Here is a 27735-nt window from a genome sequence, read left to right on the forward strand (position 1 = left end):
GCTCAGCTATATAATTGGAGGCAAGGCCTCTCTGGTTCCTGATCGAACTGCTTAACGGCCATGATCCCAGAGACTCAGAAGCAAATCTCGGAACCCAAAGGCTTTTGGCAGAAATGTGTCCTGTTCCTGCAGTAGGTTACTGGCACTGGGCCACTCCAGGTGGGAATAGGTTTTATGCCTTGGCCTGTTCCCCCTGGCGGCCTGGTGACAACCATCCCCCAGAGGCCACTGGACATTCAGGTTTGGGCCTGCAGTGACGAGACACATGAGGCCTCACCACATGGGGGTGGAGCCGACTCTTTCTCCCCATCCCAATGAGACCCTGAGTCGCCGCCTACAAACGGCCTCTCTGGCTCCTGATCAAGCTGATTAATGGCCATGATACCGGAGACTCAGAAACAAATCTTAAAACCCAGCAGCTTTTGGCAGAAATGCATCTGGACTGCGTACAAGGTGGCCGCTGGCTCAGAGCTTATTGGAAAGCCAGGTATGAACTGGCGGTGAAGGGGCAACTGCAGTCTCATAGGAAGGGGGATGGTACCAGCTGGTCCTTCACGCCCTACCGAGGTCACGAGTTGCCCCCTACAAGCGGCTCTCTGGCATGGCCATGGCTCCAGAGGCAAAAGGACTTAATCCAGAACCCGGCAGCTTGCAGCAGAAAAGTAAATGGACTATGCATTAAACTATGGTGCCATGCCTCCCCGGGAGGGAAAGGGTGCTGCTCCCTTCTGCTCCCCCCCTCCCCCCGGCAGCAAGGTGGCCGCCACCTCAGAGCTTATTGGAAAGCCAGGTATGAACCGGTGGTGAAGGGGCAACTGCAGTCTCATGGGAAGGGTGACGGTACCGGCTTGTCCTTTACGCCCTACTGAGGTCATGAGTTGCCCCCCACAAGTGGCTCTCTGGCACAGCCATGGCTCCAGAGGCAAAAGGACTTAGTCCAGAGCCCAGCAGCTTGCAGAAGAAAAGTGAATGGACCATGCGTTAAACTACAGCGCCATACCTCCCCAGGAGGGAAAGGGTGTTGCTCCCTTCCACCTTTTTCCCCCCTGGCAGCAAGATGACCACTGCCTCAGAGCTTATAGGAAAGCCAGGTATGAGCCAGCGGTGACGGGGCAACTGCAGTCTCATGGGAAGGGGGGCGGTATCGGCACGTCCTGCACACCCTACTGAGGTCACGAGTTACCCCCCCCCCCCCACGAGCGGCTCTCCGGCACGGCCATAACACCAGACACACAGAAATCAATCTCGTAATTATCTGGCTCCTTGCAGAAATCCAAAATCATGGCTGTGTGACATTATATGATTCTCATAACCAGCTATAGAAAACAAAATATTTCACAATGCCTTTTCAGCAATTCTGATTGTTTGGGGGGAAATTCTAAACAATAATGGTGCATCTTTTGTCGAAATAATGAATGTAATCAATGTAGAGAAGAGTTAAGTAGAAATCATCAGCCTCACAGGCATTGGGAGAGGTAGGAGGGGGGTATACTGGGGTTCTTGGTGGTGAAAAATGAGTACTGGTGAAGGGAGAGGTGTTTAATCATTGTATGACCAAGAGTTAAACCTGAAAGCTTAGTAACTTTTCCCACAGTGATTCAATAAATAAATATAAAAAATAAATAAAATTAAAAAAATTAAGGTGGAGTTCATGCCCAATTCAATCAGCTAATCAGTGGCTGAATAAATAGCAGTACTCCTACGAAAAGAAAAGAAAAGAAAAAGCCAGGGTGATCTTACTAATATCAAACAACACAGACTTCAGGCTGAAAAAGGTTATGAGAGACAGAAAAGTTCATTTCTTAATGATCAAGAGGGATGTATATCAGTAAACTCATACTCCTAAATGCAAAATACCTATAACAACTTCTAACAGAACTTGAAGTAAGACATTAATAGTAGTACAAGAGTAGCTGGAGATTCTCTTGATAGATCAACTAGATTAAAGCTCAACAAGGAAATACTTTATTTGAGGGGAAAATGGAATAGAGGGATTTAATAGATATCTATAGGGTCAGTTTTTTTTTTCTTTTTGGGTCACACCCAGCGATGCACAGGAGTTACTCCTGGCTCATGCACTCAGGAATTACTCCTGGTGGTGCTCGGAGGACCATATGGGATGCTGGGAATTGAACCCAGGTCGGCCACATGCAGGCAAACGCCCTACCCACTGTGCTATTGCTCCAGCCCCCAATAGGGCCTTTTATGCTCAAAACCTTGAATACACATTCTTCTTAATCCAGAGGGCTGGAGTGATAGCACAGTGGGTAGGGCATTTGCCTTGCATGCGGCCAACACTGGCCGACCCGGGTTCGATTCCTCCATCCCTCTTGGAAAGCCCAGCAAGCTAAAAGAGAGTATCCTTCCCACAAGGCATAGCTTGGCAAGCTACCTGTGACGTATTCGATATGCCAAAAACAGTAAGAATAAGTCTCACGGAGACGTTACTGGTGCCCGCTCTAGCAAATCAATGAACAACGGGAGGATAGTGCTACAGTGCTACGTGCTTCAATGCACATGGGACTTCTCCAAGATAGGCCACATGCTGGGACACAAAATGTACCTCAACAAGGTCAAGCGCAGAGAACTCATGTCAACTCTCTTCTCAGAACAGGATGCAATGAAAGCAGGAAGTTAACCACAAACAGAAATGGAGGGACAACTCAAACGCCCAGCCTCCAGAGAAGAGGCAGCAGACGCTTTAGAAGAGGGAAACCATGGTCAGAAAGTGGAAAGTATTAAATATCCAGGTGAAAAGGACAGTAATGAGCATCAATTATAATGACAGCAAAAATAATGACAAAAAGGGCGTGGTGTTGGAATGTTGTCTGCATGAAACCCTATCGTTGGCAGTATTTTAATCTGATGACAAAAATTAAAAGTCTAAAGACTTTCTTTAACAAGCTCAACAGGCAAAGGGAAGCAGGGAAGCAGTGAGGGAAAAAACAGTGAACTTGGAGATAAGTCAAAGGAAAAAAATGACCTAACACCAAAAAAAAAAAAAAAGGAATAGAGGGAGAGGAAGGATCAGGAAAATATTTGCAGATGACCAGGAATTTTCTAAAACTGGCAAGTCACCAATATGATGTAGGCAGGTAGGGAAGGCCCCTCTCCCCCACGGGCAATGGCAATGAATTTCCCGGGGAATAATAATACCAATAGCCGTTGTTAAGTTGCAAAAAGCCACCTTGGCAGAAAACAGGAACTAAGGCCTGGTAAGACTTTCACCTAGTCAGCAACCGAGCAGGAGAAGGCTGGACCAGCAGCTCCAGCAGAACAAAAGGCCAGGAAAGGAATTCCAAAGACAATCAACTCTACTCCAGTTCTACCCCCCTTGGCAATCTCCCTAGTGATGGACTTTTACTTGGTGAAAGTCCCACCTGAGGAATGGTTGGGAAAACCCTAAAAAGGCCCCTGAAACAAAGGAAGGGAGCATATGTTGCCCGAGCCCACGTGCTCTTGTGCCCACGTGGCCGAGCACGTCTGTCACCTGCCATCTCCCCTCGTGAGATGTGTCCTTTCCTGTTTAATGCTGGGATGTGTGGGGGGCTCTCTCCGCCCTTAGAGAGGCCCGGGTTCTCTCTTCAGCACCTTACTCTGCTCTCTCCTACTTTCTCTCCCTCCTTCCTTCAAAGACCTCCAAATAAAATCTGTTTTTATTTCACTGCTCATCCTGACATTTTTTTTCTGCCAGGAGAGAGAGACAAGAACCCAGTAACCCTGGGTCCCAGGTGGCAGAGGCGGATCGGCAAAAAAGGGACTGTCTTTCTCCTCCCAGGCCTCACATAAGCCACCAGGGGGGTCCACTGACATGAAAACAAGATCCTAGAAGATCATCAACTGGGATACAGTGTCCCCAAGTGAACAAACACCGTCACAGGAAAGACATCACATCTAAAACCAAGGTCAAGAGCAAAGGCTGCAGGCAGCTTGAGAGAAAAAACAAACAAAAGGTCTGCCTCCTACAGAAGAACAAAGGCAGGGGTCAGATGATCTGTTGTTGGAACTGAGGCCTGTGAAAGGCAGTGCAGGACATGCCCCAGGGCTGACAGTGCAAAACACTGGCAGCCCAGACTTTTATTTAAGAACCCCATCTATTTATCTGTGTATCATCTGTCTATAATACAAGGTGAAGACTTGCTGACCAATGAAAAACAGAAGTCATTCCTCACGAGCAGACTTCTAGCGAAGTCTTTGTTGAAGGAAGCGCTCTTGGAAGAGAGAACGGGAAGCTCTGTAAAGAAGTAAGGGTCACTGCAGCTCAGTCACAGTGGCGCAGCCTGGAAACAACCCAAGCGTCTGTGAAAGGATGAGGGGGCAACAGAACCTTGGTGCCTGGACACAATGCAGTACTGCTTAGCTGTCAGAAAAGATGAAATTGTCTGAGGGAAGTCACGGAGGAGGAGAGGAGCGGATAAAGAAACAAGCAGAGCAAAATGGCCAAATCACAAGAATCTGAGAACTGTTCTACAGGGAGGGGGGAAGGGTGTCACGGGGGATGGGGGGATCCCGAGGCAGTGAGGGGTGTGGTGCTGGAATGTTGTCTACATGAAACCCTATCATTAGCATATTTTAATTATGGTGACAAAAATGAAAAATAAAGATGGACTACTGAGAGAGAAAGACAGAACAAAAAATTAATGTTTTAACCAGTGCAAGTCCAAATGTAGTTGACTAAAGCCAAGACAAGATAAAACAATTATTCATCTTTTGTATTTACAGCAAAATAAAACAAAACTGGGTCAGGATAGGAGGAATTTGGATTAAATTATAAGATTCTTGCTATTTATGAAGTGGTGTGCTATTTTGAGTCGCATTCTTTTATTTTGTTGATTTGTTTTGTTTGGAGGCTCAGGGCTTCCTCTTGGCTCTGTGCTCAGTACTCTTCTGGGTTTAGGGGTGCTGGTGATTGAACCTGGGTTGGCCGCATGCAGGACAAATACTCTACCTGCTGTACTATTGATCTGGCCCCTCGATGTGGATTCTGATTCACCAAAGAAATAAGTGAACTGGACACCTAAGACTTTCATTTAAAAAAAAAAAATTAAAAAAAAACATAAAAAAATTATGTCTATTGGAGAAGTTAATGTAAAATTATAAATAATGGTTAACTCATTCCAAATAAGCAGGAATATGAGGGACTCAGGAATAAAGAACAAATAAAACAAAAGGGGGCTGGAGCGATAGTACAGGGGGAAGGGATTTTTGCCTTGCACGCGGCTGACCCGGGTTCAATCCCCGGCATCCCAAGCACCATCAGGAGTAATCCCTGAGCATCCCTGAACATGACACAAAAAGCCAAAAAAACAAAAAGAAAGAAAAGAAAAAGAAAAAAGGAAGACAAAGTTAGAGGACAGACTTATCCACAGTTACATTAATTACAGGTGTTCTGACTATCAACCAAAAGACAGATGGACAAAATGACTCCCTGTAAAATCTCTTTGAAATATAAAGACCAGTTAAAACTGAAAGGCTCGCCTCTGGCTGACATCAGTGGGCCTACTCTGAAGGGGAGGCAAAGCCAGCAGTCTCCACACCTGTCATGTTAAGTTGAAGATCTACTCAACAGATTCCATGCTGCTCACAGTTGTTCTTCCTGTCATTCTGTGAAGACAGGCAGAGGAGACAGAGAGCAACTTCTAGCCAATCCCTCACTATCTTCCCAGGTGGTTAACTACAAAGACTCACCCCCAGAACAACACTGCCACTGGGGAAATGTGTAGACACCCACCACGCTCTATGAGTGACAACACCAGCAAAGCCATAAACTAACCATTAAATCCTCAGACGGCGTCTTTAGTGACACTGTGCTGAGGATGTTTAATGAGTTCAAAGAAACAATAGCCCAGGTAGTCAGCAAACCACAAGAATGTATGAGAGTCGAAATTTAAAAACTACAGTAGAAAATGACAGAAATGAAGAACATGGTAGGTGATATGAAAAAAAAGTCAATAGAAGCTGTGAATAGCCAAGTAGCAGAAGCTGAGCAAAATACTGAGCATCAAAATGAGGAGGAGGAAATCACTAGAAAACAACAGAAGTTGAAAATTAGTCCTAAAAGAAACGAGCAGCATCCCAGGGAACTGTGAGATGAGTTCAGGAGGAACTCGTCAGAATCAGAGTCCCTGAAGGACAGGAAGGCAAATGCGAAGAAACAACAGTTAAAACCATCATCAACAAGAACTTTTGAGTTGAGGGTTACAGGCTCTGAGATCCAAGAGGTCCAAAGGGTCCCAGTGACAATAGAGCCAATTAGGAAATCTCCAAAACACATTATACTCACAATGATAAAATCCCAAATAAGAGACAGAATATTAAAAGCAGCAAGGTCAAAAAAGGAACTTACATACAAAGGAGAGCCCTTGAGATGTATAGCAGATTTGTCAAATGAGGCTATGAGCCAGAAGAATACAGTACAAAAACTCCATGACCTGAACACCTCACCAAGACTGCTCTATCCAGCTAGCTTGTCGTTCAGATCTGACGGAATGATACAGAGCTTCATGGATAGGCAACCGTCAGGGGATTGACAGCCTCAAAACTGTTTTTGCAAGAACCATTGTAAGAGAGAGCTTCTTCAAAGGACAGGAGAAATTTCCCGTCACGTGGTATTGAATATGGGACTCACTAATGTTATATATGATTTTCCCTACTAGATTAAAAAGGGTAAAAACATATAGCAATTAATCACCAAATTGACTTTTATTAATTTATTTTCTAAATAATGTTTGCCATCCTTTTACGCTTTTTGGGCCAAGTTATATGAAATAAGTTTGTTACATGCCTGCCAAAGGGGAAAAAATAAAAGAATCCTCATTTATGACAGGAAAGAAATAATGATACATGATAAGGGTCAAGTACAAAATAAAATTCAATGCAATGTATTTTAGGTGCCAGAGTTGAAAATTAGTTATGTAAGTGAGAATAGGCACTATACTATATTGTATTAAATGATTTTAATTTCCTTATTTACATAGGTTAAAATCATATAACAATTAATCTCTACAAATTGATTTTTGTTGAATTATATTCTAACAATTCTATTTGTCACTTCTTTAAGTTTTGTTGGAGCAAGCAATATGAAATAAATTTGTTATATGCCTGCCAAGGCGGTGGGCTGGGGGAGGGCAGGGGCCTTGGGAACACTGGTGATGGGATTGGTGTTGCAACATTGTATGCTTCAAACAATTCTAGAGTGAATAGCTTTGTAAGTCATGGTGTTTTAATTTTAAAAAATTTAAAATAATAACACTTAAAAAAATCCCAAAGTAGGGGCCGAAGTGATAGTACAGTGGCTAGGGTGCCTTGCATGGGGCCAACTCAGGTTCAATCCCAGACATCCTGTATGGTCCCTCCGTGCACAACCAGGAGTAATTCCTGAGTGCAGAGTCAGGAGTAACCCCTGAGCATCGCTAGGTGTGACCCAAAAAGCTAAAATAAATAAATAAAAAATTTTAAGAAGATTTTCATAAAAATAATCCAAAAACATGGCAATATCCAACACGCAAGGTTGTGCTGGCCTACTGAGCTGACCCACCAGCATGTCTACTGGAATCCTCTCCCAACTCGAGCCAACAGTGTCATATTGTCATTCACATCACAAAAACCAGCAAGATCTACACATTGGGGCATTTTCCCTTCTTTACCAGAGAGCTCTCTGGTATAGCTAGTTGTTAAATCTTTATCAGCTTACATCTGGATGGATCATGCAAAGTAAGCAGAAGAAAGCCAAGTGGTTGTATTAATAGAAGAGAAAGTAGGCTTCAGGAAAAGGAGCAAGAGGGACACAGGGATGAGTGATAAATGCGGCAATTAGCCAAGACAATGGGACAATTCCCAAAGTGTACACCTTTTACAACACAGCAACAAAATACACGAGACAAAATTGAAATGCGCAATACACAAGTCCCTAATTACAGTTGAGATTTCAGCAAATTCCTCTTGGTACTTGTTGTAACAAATAGATATCAGAACATGAAGGGTATTTTCCAAGCAATGCCATCTAGCAACTTAACCTAATTGACATTTCTAAGATACATGAGCAGACCAGAGAATGTACATTCCTGCAAGTATTATGGAATATTCACCAATATAACCCTGTCATAAGCATAAGCAAACTTTACCAATGAATAAAAGGAGTAGCTGTACAAGAGATTTCCTTTGACCATCACAGATATAAGCTCAACAACAACCACTTGATCGCTTGACATCAATAGACATTTAGTAATTAACAGATAAAATCCTGTCTATATTCTAGAATGTTACTGGAATATAAAAAAGTCTTCCAGTGGGCCAGAGTGATAGCACACAAGTATGGTGAATGTCTTGCAAGTAGACAAACTGGGTTCTATCCATGGCACCACATAGAGTTCCCCAAGCCCACCAGCACTGATCCTGTGTCCAGAGGCAGAAATAAGCCCTCAGCACCAAGGATGTAGGCCAAATTTTTAAAGTCTTTCTGTGTCTATTAAAATACATAGCTTTTAATAAATGATAAATGTACATCAACTAAAAGTTTTTAAAAGAATATAGTATGTTTGCTAATATGGGACACACTTCTAATTATGAAGATTTGTGTATTCTGCTTAAAAATGTTCATCATGAATGACTACATTATTTTTATATTGACGAATGTCAACATTTCTGTATAAGATTTTCTTGGTCACTTGATATCCCGTTACTCATCGATTTGTTTGAGCGGGCGCCGGTAACGTCTCCATTCATCCCTGTTGTGTGCTAGCGGAGCCCAATGGAATCTGTTCGTTCTAGGAACATGAAGAGCGTCAAACCAATCATTCAGCGTCTTGACGAAGAAATCTGACCATCTGGTTGGTGGGCGGCCATGCAATCTTTTTATGTCCCATGGAATCCAGTCGGTAATGGCTCTAGTCCAGCGGTTGTCTCTAAATCTCATTATGTGTCCAGTCCATCTAATTTTTGATGCTTTGGCAAACGAGACAGCGTCCCTGATTCTTTTTTTTAAAGAATCTACAACGACAGTTATAATTATTAATCTTAAGGAATCTATCGTTTATTGGTTATAACTACACATACGCGAGACAATTTTGCATTTTTTCCCTTGTGCCACATTTTATTTATTTATTTATTTTTGCTCTTTGGGTCACACCCGGCGATGCTCAGGGGTTACTCCTGGCTCTGCACTCAGGAATTACTCCTGGCCATGCTTGGGGGACCATATGGGATGCTGGGAATCGAACCCCGGGTAGGGCTGCATGCAAGGCAAACGCCCTACCCGCTGTGCTATCACTCCAGCCCGCATCCCTGATTCTTGAGCGTTGACAGAGGTCAGAACTCCGGATTCTTTCTCTCATTTGAGTGAAGTATGATACTCCATGCATAGCTCTTTTGATTCCTCTTTGAGAGACCCAAATAGCGTTCTCATCCTGTTTTCGTAGGGCCCAGGTCTCTGAGGCATATTTTAATGCAGGAAGAACAGTGGAATCGAAGAGATGTGCTCGGAGCTGGAGGTTCTTCATCCTCTTAGCTATTTCTTTGACACTCTTGAAGGCGTTCCAAGCTGCTCTCTTCCTCCTGCGCAATTCAGGTGCCAGGTCATTCGTCATGTTGACTTCTCGACCTAGGTACACATAAGTATTGCATTCAGAGATGGTCGTTCTGTTGAGAGTTAATGGAACGTCAGGAACAAGACTGTTTCTCATGAACATTGTCTTCGTGAGATTCAGCTGGAGTCCGACCTTTCCACACTCACGGTTGAAGTCGGCCAGCATTTGTGCCCCTTGGCTGATGTTTGGTGTTATCAGAACGATGTCATCAGTGAAGTGAAGGTGGTGTAGTTGCTGACCATCTATCTTAACTCCCATTCCTTCCCATTCCAGTCGTCGCATGATGTTCTTGAGAGTGGCACTGAAGAGTTTCGGTGAAATGGTATCACCCTGCTGAACCCCTCTCTTGAGGTCAATGATCACCTCCCCATAGAATGGTGAGATCCTGGTAGTGAATTCGCAATACAGCTCATGGAGGTTCCTGATGTGTTGAGTTTGAACGCCCTGCCCTGTTTGGTCAGAGCTTTCATGACTGCTTCCGTCTCAACAGAATCAAAGGCCTTCTTTAAATCAATGAACGTTAAACAGAGCGGCATCTTGAACTCCCGAGAAACCTCAATGAGCTTGGTTATCGTGTGGATATGGTCGATTGTGCTGAATCCTTTTAAGAAACTGGCTTGCTTGCATGGTTGTCCTTCATCTAGTGTTCTGCCAATCCTTTTCAGGATAATTCAAGTGAACAGCTCATAGACAACAGACAACAGGCAGATCAGGTGATAGTTGCCAATGTCGTGGACATCTCCCTTTTTGTACTGTAGTACAGTCCTGCTGGTTTTCCATTGGGATGGAAACTTGCATTCAGACAGGTAGCGTGTGAAGAGCTGAGCCGGTGTATTTATGAGTACTGACGGCAGGTTCTTCAGGTGTTCGGGTCTGACCTTGTCTGGGCCAGGTGCTGTTCGCTTCTTTACCAATGAAATAGCGTGTTGGATTTTGGAAGGGAGAACATTGGAAACGACATATCCATCCTGTGGAATTTGGTATGTGGGCAGGTGCACATGGCTATCAAAAAGATCCGAGTAGAAGTCATGGATAATCTTCTCCATTGCCCTTCTGGAAGATGTGATAGATCCATCAGGATGTCGGAGGCAGTCATCTTGGTCTTGTAGTTGGCAAAGGACAGGCGGGCGTTGTGAATGCTTTTCCCAGCTTCGGCCACATCCGCCAGCACGTCTGTTCTTCTCTCTTTGAGGTCTTCCTTTATCGCTTCTCTGCACTGCTTTGCAAGCTCGGATGTTCGCTTGCGGTTGCCTGAGGCTGGCGCCAAGCCACGTTGGCGAATGAGCTCAAGAGTTTTTGAAGACAGGCGTCTTTTTGTGGCTTTCTCTCTCTTGGCTTTCTTCGCACAATCATGGAGGTGCTGAACCAGTCGATTGTATTCCTCGTCAACGTTGTCAATGACGGTACTTTCCCATGTTGTCGCAATAATGCCAAGGAGCTCCCAGTTGGTGGTCGTTCTGGGAGTTCTCTTCTTAAACTTTGCAGCCCTTTCTCCCCACTCTGTGAAGTAGAATTCTGCATGAAGGAGATGGTGGTCCGATCCCATTTGGAATTTTGGGACAACAGCAACATCAGGCAAGCAAGACCGTCAATTGAATATAATGTGGTCAATTTTGTTGTGGAACCATCCACCCATGTGTCCAACATTTAGATTCGGCCTTCTGGAATTGTGAATTACCATGGATGGTCTTGGTCAACATGACGAACTCAGACAGTCTCTCCCCCTGTTCGTTCCATTCTAGGCCATGGGTCCCAATGTGGAGTTCTTTGGCTGATCTTCTCGGTCCTATCTTGGCATTAAAATCAATGACAATGATCTTGTAGAAGGTGTGGTCTTCTTTATAGACCTTCTCCAGCTCCATGTAGAACTTCTCAATTTCTCCATCATAATTGGATGTTGGTGCGTAGACAACAAAGATAGAAACTGCCGGCAGTGAGCCACGCCTATTCAAGTGTAATTGTCCGATTCGGGTTGTTAGGCTTTCGAATGAATCAATGTTTATGGCCAAGTTCGTGTTGACAAGGACACCGACACCACCAACGCCTCTTTTGTCGCATATTCCGAGGAAGAGTTCTTCTCCAGTGTCGAAAACAGTGTGATGTGATTGAAGCCGTCTCATCTTGGTCAGACCAATTATGTCATACTTGATCTTTCGTGTTTGCACCATCAGGTCCTCGATGGATGCATCTGATGCCAGCGTACGTGCATTAAAAGTACAGACAGTCATTTTTGTCCTTTGTTTTGGCAGCCTAGTTCGGCCCTGAGATTTTATCAGCCTCTCCTTCCTCATCCTTCTTAATGCTGCCGTACTGGTGGCTCTTTCAGGGTCAGGGGGATGAGACCCATTGTATTTACTGGTTTTGGCATATAGAATACACCACGGATAGCTTGCCAGGCTCTGCTGTGCGGGTGGGATACTCTTGGTAGCTTGCCAGGCTCTCTGAGAGGGATAGAGGCTTTTAGGGCAGCCTCTAATCACCCTTGCAGGTATTCCCATGATTCAAACCATATTTGAACCCCATCAAATATGGTGTGGTAATCTTGTATCACTGGAGCGATAGCACAGTGGTAGGGCATTTGCCTTGCATGCAGCCAGCCCGGCTGAGCCGGGTTCGATTCCTCTGCCCCTCTCGGAGAGCCTGGCAAGCTACCTAGAGTATCTCACCCACACGGCAAAGCCTGGCAAGCTACCCGTGACGTATTCAATATGCCAAACATAGTAACAAGTGTCACGATGGAGATGTTACTGGGCCCGCTAGAGCAAATCGATGAACAATGGGAGAACAGCGACAGTGACAGGGAATCTTGTATTAAGTGTTTTAATAGCATCCTGGAGTGTGGCGGCGGCTGGGTAGTGGAGATAATGAAGGTAATGGAGGTCTGCCGGGCTGCTGGGAGCAGGCAGAGAATCAGAGAATCTCTATTCCTGGGTCCGTTGAGCTTGGAGTCCAAGGTCACAGAATTCTGCTTCCCTGATTCTGTGGGGCTTCACTCATGCATAAGTCTCGGTCCGAGACAATCAGAGAAATATATATGGGATTTCCCAAATTTGGTTGGAAATAATATAATACACATCTAAACAATCCAGTTTAGTTAAAGAGGAAATCACAGAAAGTTAGAAAATGAATAAAAATAACACATCAAATTTTGATTCAGCTAAAACTTGACTTAGAATTATACCATTAAATGCTTGTATTGTAAAAGAAGATAAGACTCAAGTCTGTGACCTAAATTTTCACCTAAGAAATTGGAGTAAGAATAAATAACCCCCAGAGTAAGCCAAAGAAAGTAATCAAGATAAGAACAAAAATAAATAGAAATAGGAAAACAGCAGAGGAAAAGAATTGAGATAAAAATTGGTTCTTTAAAAAGATTACTAAATTTGACAAACCTCTAGCCAGAAACATGAGGAAACAGGGGAGAAGAAATGACTAATTCAGACATGAAAGAGGAAATATCTTCAGAGAATCTATACACATTTAAAAGGCCAGGGCTATTACAAATAACTGTATATCCAGATATTTAGAATTAAATAAAATGGGGACATTTCTTGAAAGACATAGATGAGTAAATCCAACTCAAATTTTCTTACTTATTCTTAAGGAGAAATACATGACTAGAATAGATTTGTTTATATTAGAGAAATTTAATTCATAATTTGCGAAGTATTCAGGCCCAGTTATACTCATTGTCTAGTTCTACTGAACTCATGCAGGAAACAGTCCGAATCCCACACAAAATTTTCCACAAATAGAAGCAATAAATACTTCCAACTTTATATTCCAATATTATTCTGATACCCAAACTACACAAAGTTACAATAAGAAAACTAAAGATAATCATTATGATCCTCAATGTATACGCTGTCAACAAAATATCAGCATTATTTAAAAAAGAATTATATATTATTATCAAGTGGGATTTATTTGGAGACAACAAGACAATTTCAGCATTCTGAAATCAATGTATTACAACAAACTGGAGACGAGAAACCATATTATTATCTCCATAGATTCAGGAAAAAATGTGCGAAATTCAGCATGCATTTATATAAAAGAATTCAGCAAATTAGAAATAGAAATTTGATTAACCTACTAAAATAAAACTAACTACAAAAAAATTCCTATAGGGGATGGAGCGATAGTATACTAGTAGTGTACTTGCTTTGTATGCTGCCAATCCAGGTTCAATCCCCGACATCCCATATAGCCCCTCAGCATTGCCAGGACTGATTTCTGAGTGCAGAGCAAGGAGTAACCCTGAGCATCACCAGTGTGGCCTCAAAACCAAGAGACAAAGCAAAACAAAACTCTTATAGCTAACACAATAGTGAGTTTTAAAAAAAACATCTGCCAAAATGTTTTCCAGTAAGATCAGAAGAAAGTCAAAGCATATAGGATCTAGAATGTTACAACCAGCTCAAGAAGATGTGCAGACGGAAAAGGGACTTTTCCCCCCTGCTTTTTGGGTCTCACCCGGAGATGCTTAGGGGTTAACTCCTGGCTCTGCACTCAGGAATTACTCCTGGTGGTGTTTGGGGGACCATATGGGATGCTGGGAATCTAACCTGGGTCGGCTGCATGCAAGACAAATGCCCTACCCGCTGGGCTATAATTCCAGCCCCTAAGAAGGGACTTTGAATGGATGGTGGCTCTAAGGGTGATGCACAGAAGTTAGATTTTGATGCTCATGCCATAGTCAGTATAGTTCTCTGATTGTAATGCCACACAGCCAAAACTTATAAAAAGCTGTTACAAAACCATGTTACTTTGATAACATTTTAAGAAAATTGTCTTCAATATGACTTCACGTATAGGACTTTTTGGAATGGCCAAAACTATAGGGGTAGAAAACTGCTCACTGGTTCCAGGGGCTGGGAAGAGAGGATTTTGGAGGCGATGGAGCCTGGCATTGTCTTCATCCTAATAGTGATTCAATGATCAATGTTTGCCCAAATTCACAGAGTTGTAAGTAAAAGGAGTATATTTCACCGCATAAAAATTATTCCTCAAAGATAAAAGCTCATGTTAGTTACTGATTAGGTTGAAAGTACTTAAAGCGATTATCTCCCACACAAATGGTTAGGCCAGTGAGTTTAGAAATATGTCTGTTCACAGCTGCGTAGGTCCATAGAACACTGGTGCAGAGAAGGTGCCCAATAAATCTATATTCATGGAAGAATGGATGGAAGGAAGGAATGAAGGATGGATGGTCGAATGGGTTGGTGATGGATGGATGGACAGAGGGATGGGAAGATGGATAGATTGGTAGATTGATTTATGAATTGATAGAGATGGAGGCACAAATGATGGATAAACAAATGGATGGAAGGACAGATGATGGATAAATGGATGAATGGATGGATGGGTTCATAAAGGGTAGATGTTGGATACATGGGAGGGTGGGTGGGTGGGTGGAGAGAATGGATAGATTGGTGAATGGATGCATGAATGGATGATGTAGGCATGTATGTCAGTTGGGTTTTCAGGAAAGATAACGGGCACTGAACCTCTATGAATACTGGCTCTGTCACATTCTCTGAACAGCAAGCCGAAATTTCAAATTCTTCACATGAGTACAATCTGAGGAAAATCTGAGCATTCTTTGATGGCTTGACCCCGCCCTTGTTTGTTCTATCTGTAGCACCCCCGGGGAGGGGTACTTTAAGGACTGGGAATACTGACCAGGCTATGGGTCCATGATCTCCTGATGCTCCCAGTGTCTCTGAGTTTTAATGAATTAGGTCTTAATGAATTAGGATTTGCTTTGGATCTTGATCCCATGACATTTAAATTGGGCTCTGGGATCCCAAAAGTTGGAGTCCAAATGGCCCATGACACAGTTCACGACAACAATAATAATAGCTCCTGGTTCGGAGCACCTGGTTTCCGGACATTGCGTTAGAGACATTCTATGTCTCTGACATTTTCACAAACAACCTACTGAGGTCTACAGTGTGATCAACTTTCACTCAGGCTGAAACAGAGGCTCCCTGGCTGGCGGCCCCCATGTCTGAGGGCCACCATGTTGAGCTCATTATGTCAGGTGCTGTGTTCTCCAAGGTTACTCCTGATCAGTGGAAGAGCTGATGTTGTAAGTGCCAGAACTTCCTGTGGCCGAGCTTCGTCCCTGAGACTTCCTGGTCTCCCAGGGGTCTCATCACTGTGGCCTGATCCTATGATCTGGTTGGAATGTCCCCAGCATTGAACTCTCTGGGTTTCTGACATCTGACCAGGGCATTAATGGGCTCAGGTTCTTGTCTCTGTCTTTTCTATTTCCTATAAGTTCTCAAACTAGAAAAAATGGTATCACTTCTTGGCTTCCCCAAAACACCGAACTATGAATTTGAAAGGATCTATGCACACCTATGTTCATTGCAGTGCTAAAACAACCCGAAAGCCAGATTACGGATAAAGAAGTCGTGGTATCTATACACAATAGAATATGCAGCTATGGATAAATAAATGGATGGATGGACAGATGATGGATAAATGGATAAATGGATGAATGGGTTCATGAAGGGGTAGATGTTGGATACATGGGTGGGTGGGTGGACAGAATGGTTAGATGGATAGATTGGTGAATGGGTGATGTATGTATGTGTATCTATGTCTCTATGGGGCTCCAAGAAAGAACAAAATCATGCAATTTGCCACACATGGATGGAACTCGAGGATATTATGCTGAGGGAAGTCAGTTGGAAGGAAAGGGAGAAATACGAAATGGTCTCTCTCACATGTGGGACTTGAAGACACACAGTGAAGGTACGACAAAGGAACAAAGACAACACAATGGAAGATCTGACTCACATGGCTTGTTGGCAGAGGGGCAACAGGAAGTTTGGGGCAGTGAGGTGGGTGCACTGGTGAGGGGTGTGGCACCGGAATCACACACAGAGGAAGCCGTCGTGAACAACAGCACATAGAACTCTATGACAACAGAGTACTAAAAAGACGGAGCCACGAGGCTCTCCCAATGCATCCACAGGCCGCCATGGCAGACCTGTCTCTTCCAATGCCCCAGGTAGGTGCCTTTCACTTAGCTCCCAGGCAGCCACCACTGTCTGAAGTGACCTCCTTTCCCCCTGGCCCAGAGGCTTCCTCTGAGCACTTTTGCAGAAACTGCAGGTGGCCCTGCTCTGGGACCCCTTCCTGACAAGGAAACTTTACAGTTTTGCTCAAACACCCGGCTGCCCGACTAGATGCTCCCCTTTAGGTCTTGGGGACATGAATCGGTCCTGAGCCCCAGGCCTGACTCAGTCCTGCCTCCTAATCATTCCTTATGTATTTGCCGCTAGGCGAGTGCTTCTCTGCTCCTTCCTAATGATGAAGCGCGGGGCCCTGGACAGCTGCTCAACTACTGACTTTGAATCTGACACATTTCAGAGTTGTGTTCCTGCGCTGTGGATTCCATCTGCTCTTTATTTTTTAAATTTTTATTAGTGAGACATCATGAGGTACAGTTGCAGACTTACAGATTTTTGTGCTTGGGTTTCAATTATACAATGATCAAATACCCATCCCTCCACCAGTGCCCATTTCCCACCACCACGGATCCCAGTATCCCTCCCACCCCCCATCCCACCCTGCCTCTGTGGCAGGGCATTCCCTTCTGTTCTCTTTCTCTTATTGGGTGTTATGGTTTGCAAAAGAGGCCATGGGTGACAATCATGTTTGGTCTATAGTCTACTTTCAGCATGCTTCTCCCATCCTGGGAGGATCCTCCCAACACCTTTATTTGGTGTTCCCTTCTCTATCTGAGCTCCCTTTTCCCCTAGCATGTGTGGTTGGCCTCCAAGCCATGAAGTAAAACTCCTGGTACTAATCCCGGCCATTCTTGGGTGTTAGTCTCCTATTTTGTTACTTTATGTTCCCCAGATGAATGCAATCTTTCTATGTCTATCCCTTTCTTTCTGAGTCATTTTGCTTAACATGATACTTTCCATGTAGTTCCACTTGTATGTAAATTTCATGACTTCATCTTTTCTAACAGCTACATAGTACTCCATTGTGTAAATGTACCAAAGTTTCTTTAACCAGTCATCTGTTCTTGGGCACTCAGTTTTTTTCCAGATTCTGGCTATTGTAAAGAGTGCTGCAATGAACAAACAAGTGCAGATGTCACTTTGACTATACTTTTTTGCCTCTCTAGGATATATTCGATATTTTGACACCAGACCCACCATTATTATTTGGGATTTTACCCCAACACTCAGATCTGCCAAAAAGGCAACTGTAGACAATTTTTCTATTGCTGATTATGAATAACATATGATGATGCGCAGCTGCAGTAGTGGCTGCATGATTTTGAAATTCTAAAATTTCAACAATTAAATCTGGAGGGATTTCTGCCAAAACCTGCTGAATTCTGAGATTTGTTTCTGAGTCTCTGGGATCATGGCCGTTAGGCAGCTTGATCAGGAGCCAGAGAGGCCATTCGTGGGAGGCGACCAGGGGTCCATTGGGGCGGGGAGGAAAGGGCCGGTTCCACCCCCATCCCATGAGGCCCTGCGTGTCTCATCACTGCGGGCCCAAACCTGACTGTCCAGTGGCCTCTGAAGGATGGCAGCCACTGGGCCACCAGGGGGAACAGGCCAAGGCACGAAAACTTATTCCCACCTGGGTTGGCCCAGCACCGATAACCTACCACAGGGACCGGACGCATTTCTGCCAAAAGCCGCTGGGTTTCGAGATTTGTTTCTGACTCTCTGGGATCATGGCCATTAAGCAGTTCAATCAGGAACCAGAGAGGCCATGCCTACAATTATATAGCTAAGCCGGAGGTGGTTTGTGGGTGTGTCTCCCACATACCTAACTTCTGGCCATTTACTCTCTTGGTAAACTTGGCCCCAAGTTGTTGGGGTCTGGCCAAAGGCACAGCAGCAATTTTGGGGTATCTGGAAGTCTGAAGGTATCATCAGGCTGCTGATGCACTTGCCTCACAGGTACAGATTGACCTGCTGGTGGTACCATACCCCGAATTTTGGTTTCTTCCCTTGCCAGCTGTGTGATTCTTGGCAGCTTAGCTGACCTCTCTGGGCCTCAGGCACCTCATACATGAAAGGAGAAACACCTAGGAATCTCTTTGTCCTTGGGCCATACCTAGTGGTGCTCAGTGCTTACTTCCGCCTCCGTGCTCAGGGATCACTCCTGGCAGGGCTCTGGGGAGCATAAAGGGTGCCGGGGAGCATAAAGGGTGCTGGGGATCAAGGCCACCTCGAGCCCTGCACTCTGTCTCCAGACCTGCCACGCCGTCAATGGTGTCGCCCGCGTAGCAACCTGCTAAGGTGACCTGGGCCTGGCCCAGGTCCCGCGGGAAAGGGAGGTTCGCGACCTTTGGGTCTATGCCTCCGGCGCCCCCTTTTTCTTATCCTGCTTTGTGTGCTTCTGTGGCACTTTGGTATGTGGCTCTTCTGCATCCCGGATGGAGTTTATAATGGTTGCCTGCCAATTTTACTTATAAGTTAGGTATTTAGAATTAATAGGTAGAAGCTTTGTAGTTAAAGTTTGCTTTTAATCATTGTGAAATCTGTAGGAAACTAAGGAGATGTTAGGTTCGACAAAGGTCAGGAGTCTTAGTGAAACCAAACAATAACAGGAGCCAGAAAAACCGCCAAATATTGTGGCTGAAACAATTAGATCCTTAGCATACAGTACAGCCCTTAATTTCAAGCAAGGGTGCCTAACATAAAAGAAAACAATAAGTTACCATATGAGAGAATGAGGGACATTGTGAAACCTCTATCCCCCCATACAAAAACTGGTCTAAGTACATACATCCTGGAGTTTATTAACAGAAAAACAAAGTGTTGCAAACCAATATATGGGAAGGTCCGAGACCCTTCCTGGATTGTGATGTGTGGTTAAGACCCTGTCAGATGAAAACAAAAGTTGCTGAAGAAAAACAATGATAAAGAACTCTGTAGAAAGGGGAACCATGGTTAGACATTAAATCCTGTGTAATCACTGTAAAGAATTCATAGGTAAATGTTTTGTCCTAATTTGAAGCAGGAAGTGTATTAAGAAAGTGTTTTTGTCCCTCGATATTTTTTGGAATATGTCACCAATAAGTGACCACGATATGATGTAATGTCCGATTGTATTCTGGCCCTTTGTTCTATGATTTTGCCTTGACTGTATAAAAAAGGAACTCTGTGCTCAGTAAAATCGCAGCAGCACTCAACCTCACTTGTGTTGGTGTCTGTCTGTCATCGCTGAATCTCCTGCTTTCCTGTAAACCTTCTCCCACGTCCCTCAGCCTGGTGGTTCCCGACCGAGCCAGTCTGCGGCACAGACCCACTGGTGAGTCCTTTGAGGTCTGTCACTCCAGAACTGGGCTGGTTGGTGAACCCGCAGATTCCTTCCCCGTTTAGAGAATGGGGCCCTCATGGACGCTTGGGGAAGTGGGCATGAGGCTCAGCAATGTGTGCTGGCCAAGCAGGAGTACCGGCCAGGCTCATGCAAAATGGTCTGGAATCCCTCGCCGCACTCAGCGTCGGCTTTCCTGGAGATTCCATTTGCAGTTGGAAATGATTCCAAGACAGCTAGAGCAGCCTCTGGGTCCTGGGGCCTCATGGGGACGGCCTTCTGGTCTGTTTGTGCCTTCTCCTGAGCCCCCGACCCACAGAGGAGGGGATGGCTCCCCGTTCTCCATCTGGGCTGGGTCTCTCAGCTACAGAGCTATCAGTCTCTGCTGCCTGACGTCATCTGGAAACACCGAGGTCCCATGGACACCTCTGAACTGTCTCCGCACCCTTCACATGACCCTGCTTCTCCTGCCCCCGCACAGAGGACTTTGCGCCCAGTGCCTGCACCGGGGGCAGCTGGACAGTCCTGCACCCCCTCCTGCTCGCACACTCTGGGAGCTCCAGGGGGGGGGGGTGGAGGGCGGCTTCCAAGGGCCTCACTCTGTTTCTCAACTTCCAAAGGGGAATACAGAGCTGGGCCTCCACCATGTTTAAATAAAGTCCTGGCTGAAAGCACAAAGAAATGTGTCACCCATTATTTTCCCCTTATTTTTTGCCTGACTTCCTGCATTTAATGAATGAAGCAACGGTGACTCACAGAGTGGATTCTGGGGAATGTTGGCACGACGTTTGAATTTCCACGAACTCACACATAAAAGTGGGGTGGAAGACTCGAATAGCTCAATCAAAGCCCTTCAGACAAGTAGAGAACGCTCGTCCTATAATGCCCCATTACCAGCAAAGGTGACAAGTCAGCAGGTACTCCACGGCGATGGTTTCTGTGTGGGGGGAAGCTGGGAAGGACCAAGGTGCCAGCACTGAGGAGGAAGAGGAAGTAGAAGCCAGAGGAAGGAGACGCTGGAAGCAGGAAGGAGTCCAGGGAGGAGTTCTCCAGAGCTGGGAATGTGAGCAGACAAGGAAGCCAGACCAGAGAAGGAGAAGGAACAGGCGTGCCAGGAGCCGAAATGTCAGTACAGCCTGACCTGTGATTTAAGACTAATCTCTTCTTGGAAAAATGTTAAAATACATTGTGTAAGTTTCTGAGCTGTGCCTGGGATAACTGCCAGGAGCCCACCATTAGGGCTCACACCATGATTTATTGAAAATCTGCATGCTTTGTTAATTCCCCATTTTTCCCACTTCCTCGTGTAATCAATTATAAAAGGCTAGCTTGGGAGAAATAAATTTGGAGCTTGATCAGAGTCTAGTCTTGCTTTCATTCTTCTGTCTCTCTTTTTTCCCACTTGTGCACCCTCTCCTGTTTATCCAAGTTGACTAGTCCCACGGGTCGGGGCAGGTGGCGTCCAACGTGGGGCTCGAACCCATGACCCTGGGATTAAGAGTTCCATGCTCTACCAACTTAGCTAGCGGGGCTAGTAAGGGAACGCGTGACAGGGGAGGAAGAGCAGCCAGTGCTTCTGACACCTCACAGGAATGATCAGTCCAAGTGAGACAAGCTACCCCAAAGGGTCCCATCTTCCCAACGTTCCCGTCCCTCGGAGACTAGAGGGTCAGAGGCACAGGGCAGTGGGCAGGGCTCTGACCTTGCCCGCAGCCAGACTGGGTTCAGGCCCATGGTTTGTTAGACAGTGACCGACTGCTAGAGATGTTTACTAAGAAAATGATACGAGACATTAAACAATAACATAAACTGCAGCTGAAAAAAAATCCTCAGATATTTGGTAAGAGAACACAGGGGGGAAACTGTAACAAAGGGATACTAATTCCCCAAACAAATACTTTACCAGAAAACCCACAGAGAAAATAAATGCAACAGCAATGCTTTAGAGCAAGGAGGAACATGAGGACAATTTAGGCAAAGGAACGGGTAAGACAGACTTGGACACGTCACTGCTGAAGGCTGGAAGACAAGATGCAACACTCCGGCAAAAGACTGAAGGACACAATCCAGGCACGAAAACGACCCCTCCAATGAGCAGCGTATTCTTGTATTCAGTGGATGCGAGTATTCCTTTGAATTACTGCTTTTGTGTTTGGGGCATGTAGGTGGCAAAAGATGGTCTCGCTGGTCATATGGGAGATTTATTCTTACGTTGTTGGAGAAATCTTACTGCTTTCATCGGGGTTGAACCCCACGACATTCCCACCAGAGGTGAGGAAATCGTGGCACATGGTACCAAAATCTGGAAACAAACCAGGAAGAGATGACTGGATAAAAAAACAATGGTATGTATACATAATGGACAACTACTTGGCTTGGCGATTTTCTGCCACGTGGGTAGATCTGGAGAGTGTCATGCTGTTAGTCAGAAGGAGAGGGACAGACACAGAATGATCTCGCTCATTAGTGGGTAGAAAGAAGCAGAGTAAGGCTCTAATAAATACCCAAAGGTATGTATTGTGGTATGTGTCACTGTCACTGTCCTCCCGTTGTTCATCAATTTGCTCGAGTGGGCCCAGGAACACTGTGAGACTTGTTACTGTGTTTGGCATATCGAATACATCACGGGTAGCTTGCCAGGCTTTGCCATGTGGGCGAGATACTCTTGGTAGCTTGCCAGGCTCTCTAAGAGGGGTGGAGGAATCGAACTCAGATCAGCCATGTTGGCTGCATGCTAGATAAATGCCCTACCCAATGTGCTATCACTCCAGCCCATGGTATGTATATACACATGGAATACTATGAAGCTGTAAGAAAGAACAAAATCTGTTCATTGCAGCACTGTTTACAATAGCTAGAATCTGGAAAAAACCTGAGTGCCCGAGAAGAGATGACTCGTTAAAGAAGCTTTCGTACATCTACACAATGGAATACTATGTAGCTGTCAGAAAGGATGAAATCATGAAATTTGCATACAAGTGGTACTACATGGAAAGTATCATGCTAAGCGAAATGAGTCAGAAAGAGAGGGATAGACATAGAAAGATTGCATTCATCTGGGGAACATAAAGTAACAAAATAGGAGACTCATACCCAAGAATAGCCGAGATAAATACCAGGAGGTTTACTCCATGGCTTGGAGGCCAGCTTCACCCTCTAGGGGTAAAGGCAGCCCAGATGTAGAAGGGAGCATCACTAAATGGGGGGTATTGGAAGGATCCCCCCAGGATGGGAGAAGCATGCTGAGACTAGACTCTAGACCGAACATGTTGCCACTCGATGCCTCTTTTGCAGGCCACAGCACCCAAAAGGAGAGAGAGAGAACAAAAGGGAGTGCCATGCCACAGAGGCAGGGTGGGATGGGGGATAAGGGAGGTGGGAGGGGTACTGGGATCAGTGGTGGTGGAAAATGGGCACTGGTGGAGGGATGGGTACTCGATCATTGCACAATGGAAACCCAAGCACAAAAATTTGTAAGTCTACAACTGTACCTCATGGTGTTTCACTAATAAAAAAAGTTTTAAAAAAAAAGAAAAAAAGAAAGAACAAAATCATGAATTTGCACTACATGAAAAGAACTAGATTGTATCACGATGAGAGATAAGTCAGAAGGAAAGGGATAGATACAGACTCATCTCTCAAATGTGGGATTTAGAGACACACAGTAAGGGAGTGACAAATGGCCAGAGGCAACAGAACTGGAGAGCAGGGCTGTGGGTACGGGGGAGAGAAAGTCTCTGGCGACAGACATGGTGCTGGAACAATGTGTGCATGAAGCCATCATTAACAGTACCTCCATGAAGAGTTTTCTAAAATAAAAATTTATCATCCCTGAAATAGAAATGAAACTAAATATAAGAAAAACCAACCAACCAAACAAACAAACACTATCCTCCCGTTGTTCATCAATTTGCTCGAGCGGGCCCAGTAACGTCTCCATTGGAGACTTTGTTGTTACTGTGTTTGGCATATCGGATACGTCACGGGGAGCTTGCCAGGCTCTGCCATGCAGGCGAGATACTCTCGGCAGCTTGCTGGGCTCTCCGAGAGGGGCGGAGGAATCGAACTCGGGTTGGCCATGTTGGCTGCATGCAAGGCAAACGCCCTACCGCTGTGCTATCGCTCCACCCACAAGAAAAACCATACAACGAAAATAAAGACGTGTCCAACCAAAGTCCTAAGAAAAAGCAAGCTGGAATTCCACCCCCAGACCATGGTGTGGGGCGATCTCTAGGCTGCGTCCTGACACTCAGTGAAGATGGAAGGGTATGCTTCAGGCTTGCCAGCCTCCTGGGGTGCAGCCAGGCTTCTGCTTGGAGGTTCTCGAGAAAGTAGGGGTAGGGAGGGAGGGTGGGTCCCGGCGGGAACTGGGTGCTGGTGAAGCAGGAAGGATGCTGAGACGGGACGGGGGCCACTCACCCATATAGGGCTTTGTCCCGGCCATCGAGGAAGCCTTCTCGGACCCTTTCACAACCGTGGCAATGTTGAAGTCTGTGACGTGGACGTGCCCTGGGGAGAGGAACAGAGACCCTGTCAGCCTGAGCCTGAGGCAGCCTTAAAGCAGCTACTGCAAAGCAGAGTTGAAGGGAGAGATGCGCCTTTCTTGGTGTATACATTTTTTGGATGTTGTGAAATTGTCACAACAGTTGGACTATAGAATAAGTGTCCGTGGGGAATGAATGAATGAGAAGGAGTGTGGGGTGCGTGTGCTGGGTGCATGAGGGACGGACTGCTACTGAGGGTCACCTGGCTGGACTTTGAGACCATTAGGTTGGGATGAGTGAGGCAGAGAGACAAATTCCGCACAACTTCGTTGGCGTATGGGATCCAGAGGAAGCCAGACTCTAGAATCAGAGGGCAGGAAAGTGGTCAGTGTAGGGGTGGAGTGGGGGGGGGGGAGCTGGCCAGTGCTAAGGAGGTCTGGGGCTCTCACCCAAGCAAACCTGGGAGCCACAGTGGAGAGCACTGTTTTGTGAGCCTGGAACGGATGGTGTGAAAAGGGCTTCTACATGGTGAGAAACGTCCCATTTATAGGCAGATTTTATCATGTGATTTTCTGGAGTATATACGCGTGTTGCTTATGTATAAACACATACACTTAGGACATGGGAAGAGTTTCTGCGGGGAAGCTGAGCAGCCTGAGTTCCTGGAAATACTGAGCCCGGGGCAGTTAATGGGGAGGGCCAGGACAGAGCCCCCCTCCCTGCAACCCGGACCCTGGCCGGGTTGAGATGTCACAAAGGGCTCTGGGCACCAGGGAACGGAGGAGAGGGCCTGAGGAGGGGGAACTGACCAGGACACAGGGCGGGGCTGAGTGGGCTCATGTGGACATGGGCAGGACAGCATTCACGCTGGCCTTGACTAGTTCTCTGTGCCTTCCTGTGCCAGCCGGCGAGTTCTCACCACGTCTGAAAGCTGTGTTGGGGACACGCCACACTGGCCGGGGGCACCCCTGAGAGTGGCCAGATGCACTGGGCCTGAGGCTGGGCCACAGGAGAAGCGGCCTGGTTCCACTGTGGACAGGGCAGCCAAGTTCCAGCATGAATCCCACCCCAGAGGGTGGGCACGGTGCTCAGAGCCCCTGGGGAGATCAGGGACGCTCTGCACCCTGGCTGGCAGGGAGAGCCGAACGCCATGGGGCCAAGCCTGTACTGGGCACCCTGAGTGTCCATCCAGAAGCGCCTCGAGGGTGGCCCCGCATGGTCCTGTCCTCGCCCGAGTGTGCCACCCTCATAGCCCTTCTCTGCCCTATGCGGCTCTGCAGCTGTTGGCCACAGGCTCAGGCCAGCCCACCGGGTCCCCCTCAGCCTGTGGCGACTGGCCGTGCCTGGGGTCCCTCCCTGCCCTCATTCCGCTCCCTCCCACAGACTGCCCTGGGGGCCTCACACCCCAGCACACCCCACGCTCACTCTCAGGGTCAGGCTGCCCACCAGGGTGCAGGGGACCAGCCCAGCCCTGGGGATGATGGGCGCTTCTGGGACCGGCAGTGGGGTGGTGCTTTCCATGCCCACGCTCCCTCCTCGCATCTCCCCCAAGATCACCAGCTTCTTGCAGGATGACAGGGCGGAAGGGGGATAAAAGGTTCAAAATCAGACTCTGCGGCAGGAGTTCGGTCAGGCTCCGCGGCTCTGGCAGCAGCTGTGCGGGTGAAGAAGGGCCCGCGCAGCCAGCTTCTTCCGCTGCACATGGTGTCGGCCTGTGGTCGGGTCCTGCGCAGACAGGCCGGGCCAGGAGGGGTCTCCTGCGCGCCTCCCTGCACTGGGCCCCTCACCTCAGCACCTCCTCGCCCCCCTGACAATGCGTGGGCTGGGCATGAAACCCAGGGATGTGTTGGCCGCCCTCGAGGCCTGGCAGAGCCTCTGGCACCCGGCCAGCCCTGCCTCCCCTCTGAGGCACACTCTGCTTGCCTCTGCCCTGTCCACTCCGAGCAGACACGCCAGTGCCACCAGCGCTGCCACCAAGGTAAGTGTCACGAGGCAGCTCTACCTCTCCGCTCTGTCCCTCACACCTGTCTGGGAGCAGGAGGGGCAGGCCCCGGAACGAGGCACCCTTGTCTTCCCTGCAGGTGGATGGAGCAGCCCCCACTGCTGGCTAGTCCGAGGCTCCCAGCCCGCAGCTAAAGTGAAGGTGGCGGGGCGCTCAGTCATGGGGGACCAAGACCGTGGGCAGGGCACTTGGGAACGCGAGGACTAAGGCTGCCCGTCCTTAATAAGCCCCAAGGGACAGTCCAGGGATAGTCCAGTGGGCAGGGCACTTGCCTTGCCTATGGCCGACCAGGGTTCGATTCTCGGCACCACATATTCTCGGTACTTCAGAACAGAGCCAGCTAAGTCCTGAGCACAGCTAGGTATGTCCCCAGACAAAACAAAAACAAAAACAAAACAAAAAAAGAAAGGGAAAAAGAAAGGTTGGGAGCAAGCGCAATAGACTGGCATATGGCCAACTCCTGTTTCATGTGCAGCACCAGCCTGAGTCCTCGCAGGAGTGAGCCCTGAGCCTCCGAGCCCCCCATGTCCCCAACTAAACCTTCCCCTCTGCAGCCAGGAGGGGCTCTGGGTAACGGAGCTGATGGCCACGCGTGCTGGACGGATGGGCATCAGCATCACCTGCGAAACAAGGGGCCTGGGAGGGAGGCAATGTCCCCTAGATCACTGAGCCCTCCAAGGATTCATCTGCTGTCTTCCCTGGCCCCGGAGGCAGTCTGGAGGGTGGACGTCCTGCCAGGGTGATGGATGAGGACCCCAAAGCTGGGGGAGAGAAGAGGGGCTTTTCTGCCATCACAGGCGGCAGTAGGAGGAGCCGTGCTATGAACCTCAGAGCTCCGTGACTCCTGTCTGCCCGACCCAGCCAGGCCCAGCTCAGGCACTGCTCCCAGGGGACTCACCGCGCTCGTCCAGCAGGATGTTGTCTGGTTTGATGTCTCTGCAAGAGAACAGAGAAGGAGGGTGGGAGAGGGCTGAGATGGGGACTCGGCCCGCAGGAGCCCAGGTTCCTAGTGGGCTGTTCCCAGGGGCAGAACCAATGAGGGGCTGGGAGATGTTGGATGGAGCAGTGGGCGCCATGCTCCCGGAGGACTTGGGGAGAGGGGACCCGGGGCTGACACGTGAGTGGAAACCACCGAGGGGGCAAGTATCTCCCTCTTTGCAGAGGAAGCCATGGGAGTGTGGCTCCCCCAAGGGGCAGGGAGAAGGATGCGGGCAAGGGAGAGGCTCAGGACACTGTGTGTGCAGGCATGCGTGCATAAATCTGGGTGCATGTGTGTGCATACGTGTGTATGCATGTATTCATGTGTGCATGTGCATGCATGTGCATATTTGCATGTGTGTGCGTGTGTGCATGTGTG

General features: G+C 47.0%; 2 protein-coding genes across 2 annotated transcripts in view; one reads left to right on the forward strand and one right to left on the reverse strand.

The window, feature by feature from the left end:
• CRMP1 (collapsin response mediator protein 1) overlaps positions 1-27735 on the forward strand; it is a 328086-nt gene that overhangs the window by 126064 nt on the left and 174287 nt on the right. The gene's annotated exons all lie outside the window — the stretch shown is intronic.
• Positions 1-27735, reverse strand: part of STK32B (serine/threonine kinase 32B) — a 210576-nt gene that overhangs the window by 14961 nt on the left and 167880 nt on the right. Inside the window, exons 5-6 of the mRNA XM_056132782.1 lie at positions 27277-27314; positions 24312-24401 (exon numbers count right to left, since the gene is read on the reverse strand). Of these exons, the coding sequence (XP_055988757.1) occupies positions 24312-24401; positions 27277-27314 (128 nt within the window). The remainder of the gene's footprint in view (positions 1-24311; positions 24402-27276; positions 27315-27735) is intronic.

This window comes from Sorex fumeus, unplaced genomic scaffold, assembly GCF_029834395.1.
Source record: "Sorex fumeus unplaced genomic scaffold, SorFum_2.1 ptg000095l, whole genome shotgun sequence".
NCBI lineage: Eukaryota > Metazoa > Chordata > Mammalia > Eulipotyphla > Soricidae > Sorex > Sorex fumeus.